Source organism: Tenrec ecaudatus, chromosome 15 (genome assembly GCF_050624435.1).
Source record: "Tenrec ecaudatus isolate mTenEca1 chromosome 15, mTenEca1.hap1, whole genome shotgun sequence".
NCBI classification, from domain to species: Eukaryota; Metazoa; Chordata; class Mammalia; order Afrosoricida; family Tenrecidae; genus Tenrec; species Tenrec ecaudatus.
This window is the reverse complement of record NC_134544.1, coordinates 29122926-29140462: the sequence shown is the minus strand read 5'-3', so window position 1 is coordinate 29140462 and position 17537 is coordinate 29122926. Positions and strand designations below refer to the sequence as shown.

The following is a 17537-nucleotide window of genomic DNA, read 5'->3' as shown; positions in this document are numbered from 1 at the left end:
GTTAATGGGCCCCTCTGAAAAGCCCACTGCTAGAGAGTTAATTCTAACTCACAGTAACACTATAGGACAGAGGAAAAACTGCCCCTGTGGGCATCCAAGGCTGTAACTCTTTACAGAAGTGGAAAGCTTCATCTTTCTCCTTTAGGGCAACTGGTGGTCTTGAACTGCTGACCTTACAGTTAGCAGCCTCTACACCATCATGACTCCTCTCTCTCACTGCCATCGAGTCCAGGCTGGCTCATAGAGACCCTGTAGTACAGGAACTGCCCCTGTGGATTTCTGAGACTGGAACTCTTTATGAGAACAGAAGGCCCCATCGCTCGTCAGTGGAAGAACCACCTGCTGGGTTAGCAGCCCAACGCAGAACCACTATGTCACCAGGACTCCTAGAGGAGGCAAATGGTTAAGCATTCAACTATTAGCCGAAAGGTTGGCAGTTCAAACCCACCCAAGGCACCTTGGAAGAACCCCTCCCCCCCAGTAGTGGTCTCTTTTTAAAATATTCACCATTGAAACCCCTACGGAGCACAGTTCTACTCTCTCACACCTGGGGTCTCCGTGGGGCAGGATCAGCTTAGTAGCTTTGGTCTTTTTAAAAATAGGGGTTCAAAAGGAAAGCTACGTTTGTCCTGTGCTTGTTGACTCTCAGAGCTCAGAGAGGAGCCCTGGTGGAGCAGGAGTTAGAATGTTTGCCTGCTAGCCAAGCATCTCTCTAGACTGCCCCATAGCAGAACTTGGAGCTACTCAGTGGGTTTGAATCACCAACCTTTCCACAAGCAGCTTAACCACGGAGCCCCCAGAACTCCATCCACACAGTCCAATAAACTAAGTGCAAGGAGGCCACCAGGGCCGGGATGGCCTAGGCACGGGATAACTCACACCTGGGCGCATGCTCACAAGGCCTGGGACTGGCCTGCAGAGGGGGGAAAGAGCTGAGCCCAGACCTTGGGGTGAGAGGGCCTGGACTTTGAAGAACAGCTCTGCTGCGTATTAGCTGTGGGAGCTTCTGGCGGTCTGTTAGCCTCTTGCTGCCTTTTACAGCCTAGAGATCAGCATAGGACCTCCTCGTACAGGAGACGCTCTGCCTGCCCAGGGCTTGCAGGGGGGCAGGGGCTGTGCCACCGGGGCTGCCCAGGCTAGTGATGACGCCAACTTACTGTCCAGAGGTTCCTCCACTTCCTTGAAGATTTGCCTCAGAGACCCGTCCTTCATGTATTTCTCAGTGAAAATGTCATATGGGACCAGTTCTCGAATAGTCTTCTTGTCGTCCTCTGAAGTAGCCAGCCATCGGTCACATGGGAAAGTCAAGGTCTCTGAGCCCTGGAGTGAGCGGAAGAGAGAGGCATGAACTCTTGCTGTGCCGCTGTCGATGTCATCAGCCTGCCACCGCGCAGGAGGACCAGGATCATGCAAGAGCCACCAGAGAACCCCCGACCCCCGACCCAGATCCCAGCAGCTCCATCAAGACTTTCAGAACCACCTTGAGTGCTGGGTTCTGGGGTTCCCAACATTCACTAGAAAATAGATCTCTGGACCCTATCTGGAAGATTCCATCTCAGTGGCTATGAAGGGGGAGTTCCAGTTTTGTGGTTTTTTTCAATTATTGCAATAGACACACAACGTGTACAATCATTCCTCAGTTTTGGACACATGTAAGTCAGTGGCAGGAATGGCGTTCTTCACCTTGCACAAGCATCCTTGCTTTGCATCTGGACGGTCCCACCATGAACATACCTTCAGTGTACTCGAAGCAAAGGCCCCTCTTCCCCTGCTCCGGCCACCACCACGGACTTATGGTGTCTCTGTGTACTGATTTCACACCACGGCGGCGTACACTATTTGTCCGGGTGTGTCTGGCGTTTGTGCTCAGTGGAAGGTTCTGTGTTTTTAATTGCACCCCCACATCAGCTGAGAACCACTTACTCGGTGTGGAATGCTATCATTTCAGAACGTGTCCAATGTGATGGAGGGGGTGGGGAGCTCATTCTGTGAAGATCTAGTGAGTTGACCAGGGTGGTCACTCACTGTTAGCGTGGCCTCGGGAGGCGGAGCAGACACATGGCGGCCCACAGCCTTCTCTTTGACCATCAAACCGCTTCTAAAATAGTCTTCGTCAGAACCCATCCCCGCACTCCAAGCACACTCACATCCTTATCTGGGAGGAGCCTGCGGATGTCCACGTGGGAGCAGTGCCAGCCGGGGTTGATGCCCGTGTTGTCATGGCCAAGACGAATCTTTTCAATGACCTCTCCCACGTCTTCCAGCTTTGGAAAGGAGAAGGCACCAGACGTTAGCCCAAGGCCCGGGAAAGTACTAACTCAAAATGAACCTGCCTCCCAAGGGCAGACTACCTTCCAGTCTCTTTGAACTTGTAGTGTCACCTCCCACTGTGTCTTCTCCGTCCAGCCAGACAGGCCCGCACCCACCTGTGTACACACCAAATTCATGCTTCCTTTCCCTGGGCCCACTGCCTCACCCGCACGGCCTTCAGAAGTCTGTACAGTTCCGCTCTTTGTAAGGAACCCAGCCCTCTTTCAGCACATGCTCCCCACTGTATCAGCTCCATCCCTGCTTGAGAGCCCGATTGTGCATCAGAAGATGACTTCTGTTTCTGCCGGTGCCCCACTCTTACAGTGTTGACCTTGCCCAAGTCCCTTGGCCCTCCAAAATTCCCCCTTCCTCTCCAGTTGCCCATCTTCTGCGCTCCCTTAAATCTCAGTTCCCCCAAACTTGTCATTTTCTTCCCACGGGACCTCTGACCATCTTGGCCTTACCCTTCCTCCTTCCTCTTCTTGACCCAGGCCCACCTCAACATCGAGGTCTCAGATCTCAGAGGAGTCCCCTTGACAGCCAGGAGGAGGTTCTCCTAGCACCTTGCAGCTCCCCCACCAGCATGCCCTGCGCTCATCAGTTTGTACCCCCCCACACTCCACCCCCACCAGAAGCCACACGGGGAAGCTCGACACTCTCATTGACCCAAAAGCTAGATCAATGCGAGTGGCCCAACTACTCAATAAGATCTGGCTGGAAAGCAGGTGGGCTCTCACATCGGCAAATGGGCACAAGACAGGCGGCCAGCCCATCTCTCAACACGGTAGAGAACCTTAGCCATGATTGCGTGTGAGAAAGCAGCACTGAATGGGGAACCTGACCCACATGTGCCCTTGTGAGCTCCTGAACCACAGAGAGCGCCTCCTCATCCCCTCCTGCCCACAGGCACTGGGGGAGGTCACAGGGAGGGGGCCAGCCAACTCCTCAGCCCCCCTGTAATAACAGGGAGATGGCCCAGGGCAGAGCCACCTTCTCAGCCTGACTGCCTGTCTTTCCCTGTGACCCTCCCTCATCCTCCCAGCCGCCCCTCCCAGGGACTTGCTCCCAGCATCACATTCTCCACCGGGAGGACATTGTGTTTCGGTGAATGCACCTTCCTAGGAGGACCTGGGGCAATGAAAGAGTCTGGAAGAGATGGCAGAGCCAGGGCCACGGGCACAGAAACAGTGACACCAGTCATCAAAGAGCCACCCCTCCATCTGTGGCCTGCGAGTGTCACGGAAGGGCTGTGCTCCAGGGGATTCTCCTGGCTGGTGTTTACAAACCAGATCACCTGGCCTTTCTTCTGGGTGGACCCAAACCTCCAACCTTGTGGTTAGCAGCTAAGTGTGTGAGCCATGCGCACCCTCCAGACTCCAAGCAGTCATACCCAGATGTCCTGGCCCAGGAACAGCCCGTGGCGTGCAGGCCATGAGGTTTAGCACAGCAGTTGAGGTGGTGGCAGGTGGGGCTGCACACTGGAGTTCCCTGGCAGCCCTGCTGTGGATCAGGCTGCCCAACCTACTCCATCCAGCTCCCAGGTTCTACAGAAGAGACAGCATGACCAGCCCCGGAGTATCTCCGGAGGATGGAGGACTCTTGATGAGTGAATGGTATGAGTCATTAGTCCAGTGTGGAGATCTCAGAATCATAGAAACAACCTCTTGATCACTGTAGCAGCCACCAACCATCAGGTTCTCCCTCCCCACATGCCCACCCACTGCCGGCAACCTACAGGGGCCCGTCCGCACTGCATTTACAACTGTCCTAACAAGTCACTTGACTCACCCCCAGGCCTCAACCTACCCACGTATAATGGGGAAACAAGCATCGTATCCAGCTGAAGGCAAGGGTGTACACAGGATCATCCCCTGCAGTCACTTGGCTTTTTGGGGTCCACTATGCTGTAGTTCTACATGATCCACAGGGCCCCCACTGCTGAAAGCTGAGTATTAGCAAGAACATCGAAGCTGCTACATTCCACGTGCCCACACTTCACCTGAGATGTGAGAGTGTAACTCTGAGATGAGCTTCTAGTAGGGGAGAAGGGCTTTCTCCGCGATTACGCAAAGTCTGGTGGTTTGCGATTCGTGTCCTCCCCTGGGACATCGTTTAGAACATCGTTCCTTCACAACAGGAGAAGCGCAGATACCATCAGTGAAAACCCTCAGTCCCAGACTCTCCCTTGAGAACGTGCAGCTGCCAGCAGAACCAAGGAGGGAAGATTCATAGTCTTTCTCCCGCTGCCTCCTTCCTGGGCTCCTCTCCCTGAGCTTGGAAATGAGTGCTCCTACAACCTCCAGGCCATTGGTGTGACCCTCATCACCCAGCTACTCGATGGGGTGGGAGGTGGGTGGCAGAGGTTGGTCTGCTCATCCTGACCCTCCGAGAGCAAGGAGACCTTCCGGGGGTGGGAGGGGGGGTTCTGTGCGCTTCAGGGGCTCAGAGAGACCCTAGAGCTCTGTGAAGGTGCTGGGATCCAAATGCTTACAGTCAAACCCCAACTCGCCATTCTGTAATCGGGGCACCTGGCGTAAGTCACAGAACTTTCCCGTGTTCTGTTCCTCGCCTGCAAAGTGGGGCATTCACAGAGCCCCCTCTAGCCATTACGAGGACCCAGCGAGCTGATATACACGAGGGTTTAGAACAGGGCTGACGTGAGGGGTGGGGGGGGCCTAAACAAGAAAAACCAACCCGATGATGCTCCAGTTGCTTCTGACTCATGGCGAGCCTGGGTTCAATTGAGCTCAAGGGGCTTGCTTGGCTGGCATCTTTAAAGAGGGAGCTGCAGGGGGTCAAGGGCTAAGCACTGGACTGCTACCAAGAGGCTGGCCTTCAAACTCCCCAGTGGCTCGGTGGGAGAAGGCCGGCATCTGCCGAGGAAAGCCGCCGGGAAGCTCTGCCCTGTCACAGGGGAACCGATTCAGTGGCACCTGACAACAGCACCGACATCGGCTCTTCATGGTAGCCTCCCTCCTGACCTTTCTTCCGTGACCCCATTGGGAGGCTCCAAAGCGCTAACCTTTGGGTTAGTAGTTACATGCAAACCATGCTCGCCAGGGACCTGGCAGATGGGAAATGCCCGACCAATGATATTACTGAAGTTTCCCTCCAAACCAGACCAATGCACTGCCATCAAGTCGATGCCGACTCCTAGCGAGCCGATGGGACAGAGGAGAACTGCGCCTGCGGAGTTTCCAAGACTGACTGTTTATGGGAGCAGAAAGCCCGGCCTTCCTCCCATGGAGAGGCTGGTGGTCGCGAACTGCTCACCTTATGGGTTAAAGCCCAGTGAGTAACCACCACACTGCCAGGGCTCCTGGGATTTTCCTGGCCCTTGGTCTTAGGATGAGGCTGCAGGCAAGGAGTTAGTGGCTGAGCCAGGACCCAAGCCCAGGGTGATAGATTCAAAATCACCCCCACCCCAGATCAATTGGAAAAGAGACGTGGAAAGAGTAGAGACAGACAGACCCTTTTCACTTGTTTGCCAGGCTCTCATACTTCCCCAAGACCCAGAGAGATGTGAAAAGAAACAACAACAAGCAACCAATGACCGGCCAACCCTAGCTGCCTATTAGTGGGGACTTCATTGCCCAGTGGCGGTGAGAAGGGAGCAGGGGCTCCCCTGGGACACAGACTGGCCTCAGAAGAAAAAGGTCACCCAGAACACAGTCTCCCACCAGTAGACCAGGCACTTTTGTCTTACTCACTGCCATTGGACCAAGGCTGACACGTAGTGACCCCATAGGACGTGGTGGAACTGTCCTTGTGGATTTCCCAGACGGGTCACTCTGGACGGGAGGAGAAATTCTCATCTGTCTCCCAATGAGCAGATGGTGGTTTCAAACTACTGACTCTGTGGTTAGCAGCCCGTTGCATAACCACCATGCCATCAGGACTCCATAGAAGACAGGGAGCAACTTCTAAGCTGCTCCCCCCACGACAACCTGGGGAGCCCAGGCCCTGGGGCTCCTGGCCCCTCTGTTCCAGGGTCTCCCTGTCTTGCCTCCATTAACACCTACGCCTCCCCACCTGTCTGCCACTGCATCATACTACGGCGGCTTGCATGTTGCTACGATGCTGGAGACTATGCCACGGGTCTTGCAAACACCAGCAGGGCCACACCCCAGGATGGTGTATTTCAGTAGAGATTTCAGGCCAAGACAGACCGAGGAGAAAGGCCTCCTTTCGAACTACTCTGGACAATTAACCATCGAGAGCTATGGATCCCAACAGAATATTCCAGTCGGTGCTAGAAGGGGTGGCCTAGGTTGGAAGCATTCGTAACACACAGCTGTCGCAGCAGTGGGCACGTGCAGCAGAGGTGAAGGTGGCGAAGGACCAGTCTGCTACCCATGTGGCTCCCCCGGGAATTGGAGACCACTAACCACAACATCCTTGCCCCATCGTGTCCCTCTGGTGGAGCTGAGCCTCCGATCACACGGCGTGCTCATCCCACCTCTGGCCCCAGCCATGCCGTTCTCGGGCCTAGGCCTACCTCTGGGCCCTCATCCTGATTATCCCTCAGGTCCAGCTCAGAGTCACCTCTTCCAAGAAGCCCTCTCCCTTCACCCCTAGCTGCCGTGAGCTGATCCTTTCTAGGAATACCTGAGCACTCTCTGCCGCCCCATCACTTGCCCTCCCCACCATTGGCCAGCCAACAGTCACAGCCCAAAGCCCTTCTGCTAGAGCCACCTCCTCTTGGGTTGAATCCTCAATCCATCACGACCCAGCTTTGAACTGTTAAGCAAGGTACAAAATGTCCTCTGCCTCGGATTCCCCATCTTCAAACAGGGATAATGACGGAGTCATAATAGGGCTGCAAGAGTTAATGTAGGCAAAGCCCTATGACCGTGCCCATGGCGTCAGTTATGATGAGGAAGATCATACTCCTTGTGGTCGTCTGTGGGTCCCAACTAGACTGCAAGCCCTGTAAAGGCAGGACCCACCTCCTCGCCTTGTTCCACCCACTGACCAGGCACACAGCTGGGCAGGCAGGGGAAGCACAATGAGGAGGCAGTAGATTGGCATGCTCAGGATGCCAGGGATGCTACCCATACACCCAGGCAAACACTGCATCTCAAGCCCGCACGCCCAGCCTGATGGGGACCTCGCAGCACACTGGACAGTCTTGTGTCACACTTGGCCGCACTCTGAGAGCTGAGCCGTGAACCAGGTGATCCAACCCCTGTGTAATATAGGATGGTGGGATGTCCGGCTCCCCCCCAAAATCCCAGGGATGCCCCACTGAGGTTGTGCCTCAAGTTTTCTAAAGGCCTCTCCACTCTTCCCCTCGATCCTGACCACCATCGTGGAGGAAGGAGCCTGGCCAGGGGCACCATCCTCACAGTGACATGGGTGCTCTGAGCAGGTGTGTTCTGTCCCTGAAGCCAGGGTCTTTGTGCCTGCCCTGTGGCCTCCTGCCTCTCAATCCTGGCTCCCGCCAAGCCCAGGTACCTCCATGATGAAGCGAGAGGCAGACTTCCTCTCAAAGAACAGCTTCTGCTCCCGCTTGTTGGTGCACAGGTATTTCTGCTGGGTACACACGGCGTCGCAGCCATAGATGACTATGAAGATGTTGGCATCTGTCCCAGCGGCAAAGACGTCGCTGGTATAGAGGGTGATCTCGTAAGGGACAACTGGGAGGAGGTGGTGGTGGCCGGAGAGCAGTACAGGGGATGCGAGGACAGAAAAAAAGCAAGGGTGAGGGCATGTCCTTCCCACAGCCCAGGCCTCGCTACTCGGACCCCGGACCACTCTGTGGTCACCTAGCAACCAGAGGTGGCCACCCCTGTCCAGCATCCTGCCCCCTCAGCCCAGGGTCTCTGCACTTCTTCCATCACAGAGCAGGCACAGCAGGTTGGGTGAAGGCAGAGGATCTCAAGTGGACAAGCCTGAATTCAGGCTCTTCATCCCTGGCAAGTTTCTTCGGGGCCCTCGATGTCCTGATCTGTAAAGGTCCTCACAGTGGGGCTTAGCAGGAGCTACTCAGTAAACAAGGGCACTGCATTTCGGGGAGATCGGACTAGCCAGAATCCTTTACCCCCATCCCCAGCCCTGACTTGCTCCAGGCTGGTCTGCCCTTCCCCACCCAACCGCATGGCTCCCGATGCCTTGTCAGGCTGAATGCAGAGGGGGGCCTTGCGGATGCCCCCATTCAGCTCTCTCACTTTAAGAGCTGTAAGGGATAGGTTAACAAGTGGGGCAACACGCTCAGCTGCTAGCTAAAAGGTTGCGGGTTAAGAAAGGCCTGGCGACATGCTTCCCAAAAAAGCAGCCCCTGCAAACCCCGTGGAGCCCAGTTCTGCTCTGACACACAGGGTCCCTGTGAAGGCAGCATTCAAAGCTGCTCGGGTTTTTATTTGTTTCCAGAGAGGGAGACACGGAAGTCACTCACTTTGGCAGAAAGCAGTCCCCACCAGGAGCTGTCTGCCTGTAACAGAGGTGGGCCCATCAGGACCCAACAAGCCACTTCCAGCATGCCTCTGCAGGTGGGCCTCAGGGCCTCTTGCTCCCAAAACTCTGGGGGTGCTTAGGGGAAAATGCAGTTTTCCCAACCCCCTCCTCACATGCCCTGCAGGGAGAGCCAGGAATTTAAGTCTTTAACTCTCACTTTATACTCTAACTGAAAGGCCAGCAGTCGGAAGCGGTGTGTGCCCACCACGGGCGGAGGCCCACCAGCAGGGCTCGAAAAGAACCCAGGGGCTGTTAGCAGTCATTTTCACATGTGCGGCATGAAATAGCATCAAGCAGAAAATATCCTATGCAGTGGGCAAGCCGAGCTCCCCATTTTACAGGTGAGAAAGTCGAGGCTCAGAGAGGTGAGGTAGCTTGGCTAAAGCCATAGAGCTGGTCAGTGGTGAAACTTTGACGTGCTTCGGTCATGGATGGGAGATAAACACAGCCAATTGGCCACCAGCCTCAGGAAGGTGACTCTACCATGGCCTGAATCAGGCCCTCGAGCTCAGCGGGCTTCCACGGAGGAGAAAGATGGCCGGCTGTGACAGGCCCTGGTGAATCTCCCTGCCAGACACGCCTGGGAGACCGGGCGCAGAGAGGCTGGCCACAGGAGTCTCTTGGAGTCGGCTGGCAGTGGCAGAGGCCCTCAGCCAACCTCGCTCCAGGCCTGGCTCCAGACTGGATTCCTGGTTCCTGGCCCTGCCTGTGTCATTGGACCACTGAGTGCCCTTGGCAAGGCGGCTTACCCTACAGCAAGAGGGGGGTTAACTAGATCTGCGGTGGTCAGTGTTGTTTTTTAAAACGGGAATTCTACACACATGTAGACGAAGAAAATCCAGAAAAGGCGTGAGCTGTCAAAGCTGTGAGGAGCTCTGATGTTGTAGTAGGTGGCCCAAGGTCAGTAGTTCAAAACCGCCAGCTGCTCCCCTGGAGGAAGAGAGTCTTTCTACTCCCCTAGACAGTGACAGTCCCAGAAGTCCACAAAGGCAGTTCTACTCTGCCCTATATGGTCGCTATGAGTCAGAACCAAGTTTGGGTTGGTTTGGGTGGGTGGCGTGGGGGGTGACACACTGACTGGCAGTGAGTTTGGTTTGATGTTCTATTGTTGGTGGAGCTGTTGTGGGGTGTGAAGGTGTGGAGGGGTTCCCCACCATCTGCCTGGGATGCTGGGAGCTGAGGAGGCCCCTCCGGGCTAAGGAGGCCTGAGTCACATTGTGGAGTCCCAGGACATCCCCACTTTCCTGGGGTCCTTCCCATAGTCTCCTGCCCGGCCTACGTGGACAGTACACATCTATCAGTCCACAGAGAGCTCCACCAGCTCACCAGCTTGGTGGTCTCTGGCACGCCGGGCAGCTTGCACGAGCTGCCAAACCTACTTACAAGCTCCCGCCTAAAAGTCAAACAGCAGCAAACCCAGGAAATGTGCGCAGCACCCGGAAGCTGACGCCGCTGGGCCTCAGTCTGCAGAGCTGAGTCCTCGCCGACCTTTGCTCTTATTTAGTTAGTTTATTTTCTTTTAAGGCGGATGTGAGCTTACAGCACATGGCTTCTTCTGATGACAGGCTAGAACTGACTAAGTCCAAGGTCAGGCCACAAAAATTCATTTCTTTCTTTCAGCTATCGCTCTTTCCTCCCTCCCCACTCCTTCCTTCCTTTCTCCTTTCTCTCTCCCTCCTTCCCTCTCAGTTTCACAGATAAGGCCGATCCTGGCATCACCGTCACGTGGGACGCTAGTTTGAATCAGCCCCACCTGGCACTTCCCCTGTGGAACGGGTAGCTCTGTCCTCCTGGGTCCCCTCACACTGCCGCAGGCCTGTGCACCTGGGGAGGGTCCCAAGGACCGTCTAGATCACATGTCATCCCTGGGGACAGTGGGGAGTGGGGGCAGACGGGAAACTCAGTCAGAAGGTCTACTTGACCCATGCCTGGCCTAGGACTTTACTAGAGGGACATGACTCCCTCTCTTCAACTTCTGCCTGGAAAATATTGTGGCGATCTGGTTGTTTCTAGTTAATCGCCTTAGCCTTCCCCTATTAAAAAAAAAAGTGGGGGGACTTACCACAACTCAGAGTGTTTAAGAATAAGTTGTTGTTTAAGAATAAGTTGTTGGAGGAAAATACTTTGGCACAACTGGGTATTTCCTTAGGGAGCCTGGGGGGTGCAATGGTTAGGTGCTGGGCTGCTACCCGAAAGGTTGGAGGTTTGAAGCCACCAGCCACTCTGCAGAAGAAACAACCGGGTGCTCCACTCCATCACAATGGAGCTCAGGACTCCCAGTGGGACAGTCCCGCTCTGTCCCACAGGGTCGCTGGGAGCTGGGATCATCGGAACGGCACACTTTCATGATGAGTTAGAAAGGAGACCAAAAAAAGTCTCTGGATTTGGTTTAGTTTTCAGCAACTCCAGAGAGTTTTATAGCTGGTTTGATTTCAGGTTGAGTCCCAGGATCTTCAAATAGACAGCTAGAGATACATAACGATGCAATTAATATATGTCTTCTGGGGATGGTGGTGGAACTCAAAACCATCGAGTCAAAGGATGGGGACCCTATAAGACATGGCTGAACTGCCTCAGTGGGTTTCCTTATGGGAGTAGAAAGCCTCATCTTCTCCTGCAGAGCGGCTTGAGGTTTCGAACTGCTGACCTTGCGGTTAGCAGCTCAATGCATAACCACAGTGCCACCAGGGCTCCTCGGTGGTAGAAGGAGAGAGCCAAATCCATCACCAACTATCCTCCTTCCTCTTTGCTTTAGCCTGGAAAGGTGAGTGTATCCACCTCCTCTGTCTGCCCGCATCCCCCAAACCAGGACAGAATCTGAGGTGACCTCTTTGAGAATCTTAGGTGACCACGGGAAAGACTGCTCCCTAAGGGCCCCTCCAAAGGGACTCCTACATGGTGTGTAGCGCCTGGTCTGCAGCTCTGCGTGGAAGAGGTCCCGGACGATGGCTCCGTCGTCTTCATTCTTGGCCAGCCAGCGGCCGCAGGGAAACACCATGCACTTTCCAAGAGACGGGGCATCCACCTCCACCCAGTCCACAAACCAGCCCGGAGCCTTGCCTGCAGGACATTGGAAGGACATTGGAAGAGGCAGGACATTGGAAGAGGCCGGTTCCTGGGGCTCCAAACACCCTTTCCTGCCTGCGGGCGGCAGCCCCACCACGAGCCTGTCATCCCTGGAACTCACAGGCCTGTCAAACCATCCTTGTCAAGATACGCACCCCGCTGCAACTGGAGCGGCTCCAGGCTGCTGGCAGGGAAATTAAGAAAAGGGAGGCACCAAGGGAGCAGATGACAGGAGAACAGAGGCGAGCTGAGGGGACAGGGCCGTGTCCAGGGCGGGGCAGACTGCAAACAGGGAGGGGGGAAACTGTAACAGAGATGTTATAAATCCACCAAAGGACAGGGTGGCACACCTGGCTCCCAGGCCTCCGTTTGTGATGGATGAAAGGAGGGGAGGGGAAAGGAGAGCAGAGCAAGAAGAGAGGGGGACTTGATGGTCCTCCCTGGGAAAACCAGCGCTCCAGCTGAAAAGAAGGACATGGCAGCTAGGCCGGGAACTCTGCCGGGTGCTAGGAAAAGGGTTCTCTTCCTTAGGGTTTGGAGAGATGGTTTGGGAGCAAGAACAGCCCTGCCTTACTCAGACAGGGAGCTGTGTCTGGTTGGCGTGGGAGCGGCTCCAGGAAGGATTGGCCAGACCAATGCTGTCCAGAAGGTGACCCCTGCCCCCAAAGCGTTGGCATCACCAAGGACTTGTGAGAGATGCAGATTCTTGGACCACAGCCCAGAGTTACAGACACAGAGGCCCTCCAGCCATCCGCACACTCAGAGCGAGAGCAGAGAGTCCAAAATCCAGTCGTAAGAGAAGCCTTCCCCACTGGTGTCCAGGCCCCACCCAGTCCAAGAGGACCAGCATCTGCTCTTGGCCAAGGCCCCACTTGCTAGAGGGAGGGAGGCAGCTGTGCTGTCGGGGATGGAAAGCAGGAGACCCCGCCCCTGCCGCGGACCTTTGCCAGAAGGAAAATCCATCCGTTCTCCCCACCCTCTCCGCTCCAGCCACCACCCTCCCGCTTCACACGCCCCCCACAATCTGTGCCAGGTTCTCGCAGGGACCTGTCACAAGGCCTTGCCTCTTAGTGGAGACAGAGGGCTCGAAACCACACCTGTGTTGTCATGGCCGATCCTGACTTTCCACAAGTCTCCCAGGTCCAGCGTCTCCACTGTGAAGATCTCGATGCTGTCCCGCTCAAACTTGTCGCTGTTGGTCTTGGAGGACTTCAGGAGGGTCATTCCTGTTGACCAGATGACACCCCCCCCCCATGGAGCCCTTGTGCACCTGTGCTGGCCCAGCCCACGAGCCCCTCCTTAGAAGGACCGCGTCTCTGAATGCCTCTCGTGTTTAGAAGAGGCACTGGGAACTTTGCACATTTGGCATTTTGAGTTTTGTTTTAGAACAGAGCTTTACACTGATTTGTTGATTGTTTTTAGAATTCCTAATTCTTTCACTCTACCTTCATCATGTCTTGGCAGCCCCATTAAATAATAATAATAAATGGCTGTGAGGATCCGCTAAATTGGCTCCACTCACAGTGTCCCTATCTGAGTGCCACAGAAGGAGCACGGTCCTGTCCCCTGCCATCGTCAGCACGGTGCTTGGGTGCTTGTGTTTGAGCCCAGTGCTGCCGCCCCGGCGGAAGGCCTTCCTCTCTTTCCTGTCCCTTCACTCGACCCCAGGCTCCTGACTCTGGGGATAAGGGTGACTTCATCCTAAATGTGCTGTAGGTTCAATTTCGTTACATTTGCAACTCTACGGGGTACAAGTCTACAGACGATGATCTTGGTGAAGAATATCCACTAGACCCCAGACCGCCAGACGGAAGAGCAAGTCTCCTGCGGAGGGAGGGTCCTTGAAGCTCATTGGCGGCAGCTCCCTGAGGGTGGGCGGAGCTAGAGGGCTGGGGATGCCTGGCCGCCATTCAAACAGAAGATACAGAGACAGGACCGGGCATTGTTTGGACCGGGAGCTCATGGGGGGCAAACAGATTTCCACCTTCAGAAAGGACACCGGAAATGGTAAAAAGCTTTCTGAAAGGCCTAGAAAACATACTGACCATTGGAACGGACATGGTTACCTAGGGAGGAAGGTACTGAGGGAAAGGTGTTTCGCGTGGTTTCTACACAAAGGTAGGGTAGTAGAGGCCACTACAAAGACTAGAAAGAGCCAACAGGGGGGTGTGCAGGAGGGACTTAGGGAGCTGCAGGAAGCGTTTCCCAAGGACCGACTGCCACAAGCCAAGTAGGCAAGTCACCTCATGCCTTCCTGGGACAGGGCTGGGTGCCTGCTCTCTGTGGAGCAGGCGGCAGAGGCAGGAGCCCACGACCTTGGAAACTGTCCCCGAGTCTCCAGACCGCCCTGGGCGAGCATGGCCAGCCTCAGCCCAGCGTTGCCCGCTTACCATTGTTGTCCTTGGTGCCAAAGAGTGTGAGGAAGACGTTGGCATCCGTGCCTGCGTTCTTCTTGTCCCCAGTCTTTATCGTCACCGAGAAAGTGGTCGATTTATCTGCCGGGAGAGGAGGGTGGGAATGTGAGCGGGAGGCTGCGCCCCTCATGACGGGAGGAGGGGGAAGCTTCCTGGAATTCTCACCCCAGACTCCCTCGTCCCGACTCCTCCTACATCCATGATGCACACTATCCTGCTGGCCATTTTCTAGGGCCCTCTTCCCTCGCCCACGGCGTGATTTGTCTGTGGTAGCCTTGAGCCGGGCGACTTCCTGAGTGTCAAGACAGAGCCTCTCCTACTGACTCAACAGGGGAGTCCTTGATCCCTCTGAGTGGATAGGATGGTTACGGGAGACTCGGGGTGCCTGCGGGAGTTATCTGGGGGCCCTCATCTGACTCCTGCCGATTGACAGGACTTTCGGGGATGTTGATTCCTGGGGAGAAAGCTCAGGCTTCTAGAACTCTTGAAGGTCACTTCTCATTCTTTTCAAAGGCTAAACAGGAAAAGAAGAGCCAAGGGCGAAAGCTTCATCCTTCTCCCTTGGAGCAGACAGTGGGTGTGACCTGCTGACCTTGGGGTTAGCAGCCCGGCATATAACCCAGTACCCCACCAGGGCTCCTGACAAGGATGTCTGGCGAGCCTATGATGGTCCTGGAAGGGAAAACCCAAGACTGAATGAGGACAGGTACAACCAGTCCGTCCCGTCATGCTCCATCTGTCCAACTCTATCCTAGTCTAGCCTCCTCTCCTAGTCCTGGCTCCATGCTCCATCCTGGAAGTTATTCCCAAACGAGTGGGAATATGCTCCACCCCCACTCCCCATTCCTGTCCAGGGGGAATGAGAGGCAGTGCAGAAACATGGGTCGAGAAACACCATGGGGAGGAAGAAAGCCGCAGGGGACAAGGAGATGCATTGAGGACACCTTTTTGCTCCAGGGCCAGGTTGTCGAGGGGGTTGCTGTCAGCTCCCCCACCCTCCTCGTCTTCTGGGGGCAGCACGTAGGACTCATCCACTGGCAGCAGCTCCCGGGACAGCTGCCCGTCATCCTCCTCCACCGCCAGCCAGCGCTGGCACGGGAAGTAGTACCTGAGAGGCAGAGAGTTCCGGAAGATTGAGAACGTCCTCGTGGGGCAGCCTCACGCAGGAGCAGTGGTGGGCTCAGCAATGAGATGACCCTCACAGGGTCCCAGCTGCCCCCCCACTCACCCACCAACACCCATAGCATTGCCTCTCATCCCACCCCGCCAGGGAGAGCCCCAGCAGAGTCCTTTTCCTGGAAGAGAAAACAAATATATGGGCATCGAATCCAGGTACTTGGTTGAAAAATGCCCAAGCAGCAAAGCCTGGTCCCTAGTAGACCATCAGTAGGAGTGACGGTGACAGGAAGTATCTGGGAGAGGAGCTTAGTTATGGGTACCTCTCATCCTTTCTGCTATTATCTATTACCCAGGACTACTTTAGCAGATAACATTGTAGCTAGTAGGCATTCAATACACAACTACTGAATTGATGGGGTGTAATGGAATCACCCAAGTATGATTTTTATTTCAGAAGGGACAAAGACTGGGGCTGAAGAACTGGCGCAGCAGGTAGCTGGACCATCAGAGGCTGGGAGGTCTGTGTTAGATTCTTCAATATAAGGTCAGCATCCTGCACAGAACAGACCCCAGATGGAAAGAGACGGCAGAAGCAGGGGTGAACCAGCCCACAGCCATTAAGGACCCCTGTCTCTGGAGCCAGCCAGTCTGGCTGTGAATCCTCGCCCTGCCACTTACAGCTGTGTCACCTTAAGAACATGTCTTTACATATCTGGGCTAGGGTAGCCAGATTCAGCAAGTAAAATTACAGAACTCCCAGTTAAATTGAAATTTCCAATCAATGACAAATCATACATTTCCCCCCAAATAAGTATGCTTCATTCAGGATGGGGCAGCACTAAAATATTATTTGTTGTTTCTCTGAAATTCAAATCAAACAGGGAGTCCCGCGTTTTACCTGGTGACGTGACTCTGCCTCAACGTACCATGCTGTAAAACAAGGCAAATAGTTGCTCATTTCATACTTTGCTGTGAGGAGAAAACATGTGAAATATTGGAAGTACTTGTACAAAGGCCTGACTCAAGGTAGGCTCCGGAGAAGCATTTTCTGCATGATTGACATTGCTGTTGTTATTTTATTGCCCTTGCCTTCTCCTCCGCCCCGGTTGGGCTCCCTGGAGCCCCTTCTCCTCCTCGTGCACCGAAGCTCCCAGAATAGCCTGTTGCGTCTGAGACTGCTGTCCTCTCTAAGGTGGGCTGCCCTTCCTCCTAGGCCCCTTCCCATCCCTGACCAGGGGCATCAGGACCATCCAGGAACCAGCCACCGCCTGGAGATGTGGGGGACAGTGAAGATTGAGGGCCTTGCCTCCATTTGAGTCCAGACTCCCTCCTACAGTTCTCCGCATCTCCTAATTCTCTACACGCTAGAGACGACGAACCACAGAGCTTGGTCTCAGTCCTTGGGCGTAGGTGGAAGCAATTTTACACTGCTGAGCATGAGGTTAAAGGGCAGGCAGAGTTCAATCCAGGGCACTGTAAATTCGACTGCAATGAAGTTAGTGTTTAAATGAGAAATGTATACTGCTCCACTTTCTAGCCTTGAAATGCATGAATGGGGAAGCTAACGTTTTATTCAATAAAATAGCATATAAATAATAGGCTTTCATTCTAAATTATGGCCAATTAAGGATGAGATAGAAAGCGGGGAGGTGGAATCAGGGCAGAGGCAGCAGACACAATGAGTGTGGGAAGGTGGAGGACAAAGGCAGACGGAGCAAGACACACAAAGAAAGCGCCAAGGCGACATCCAAGCAGAAGGGACGAGTCATAAGCCCACCCCCGTGCACAGAGAGCCGAGTGCACACAGAGTCGGAGCCTGGCTCTTACGGAACACAATCCTCCGTCTCCCTGAGCTGCCGACACGGAGACTTTAACGTCGCTCAGCACGCACGCAGCTGCGGGAACAATGAGCAGATCTCCTCTCAGTCTCCCCTCCTTGGGAAGATGGCATCAGAGCAGAAACCAGGACCCACCTGAGTGCTGGACACAGTACGCACAGAGCCAACAAGCACCCTTACGGGTCTCCCTGGAGATGGGTGCTCCTGGCCCCTTGCCCTTCTCCCCACAGGCCTAAGAGCTGAGCAGCAGGTCTCGGGGTACAAGGGAGGGCAGTAGGATTCTTTAGGGAGAAAGGAAGAAGAGATAGGCTGGTGTTTGGGGACATGTAGATCC

The 17537-nt window shown here is 54.8% G+C and overlaps 1 protein-coding gene across 2 annotated transcripts in view; it reads right to left on the bottom strand.

Moving 5' to 3' along the window:
• LOXHD1 (lipoxygenase homology PLAT domains 1) overlaps positions 1-17537 on the bottom strand; it is a 148561-nt gene that overhangs the window by 42397 nt on the left and 88627 nt on the right. For both annotated transcript variants that reach the window (XM_075532983.1, XM_075532984.1), the window contains exons 22-28: positions 15191-15354; positions 14223-14327; positions 12930-13058; positions 11662-11826; positions 7768-7949; positions 2148-2264; positions 1158-1320 (exon numbers count right to left, since the gene is read on the bottom strand). In XM_075532983.1, coding sequence (XP_075389098.1) covers positions 1158-1320; positions 2148-2264; positions 7768-7949; positions 11662-11826; positions 12930-13058; positions 14223-14327; positions 15191-15354 — 1025 coding nt within the window. The remainder of the gene's footprint in view (positions 1-1157; positions 1321-2147; positions 2265-7767; positions 7950-11661; positions 11827-12929; positions 13059-14222; positions 14328-15190; positions 15355-17537) is intronic.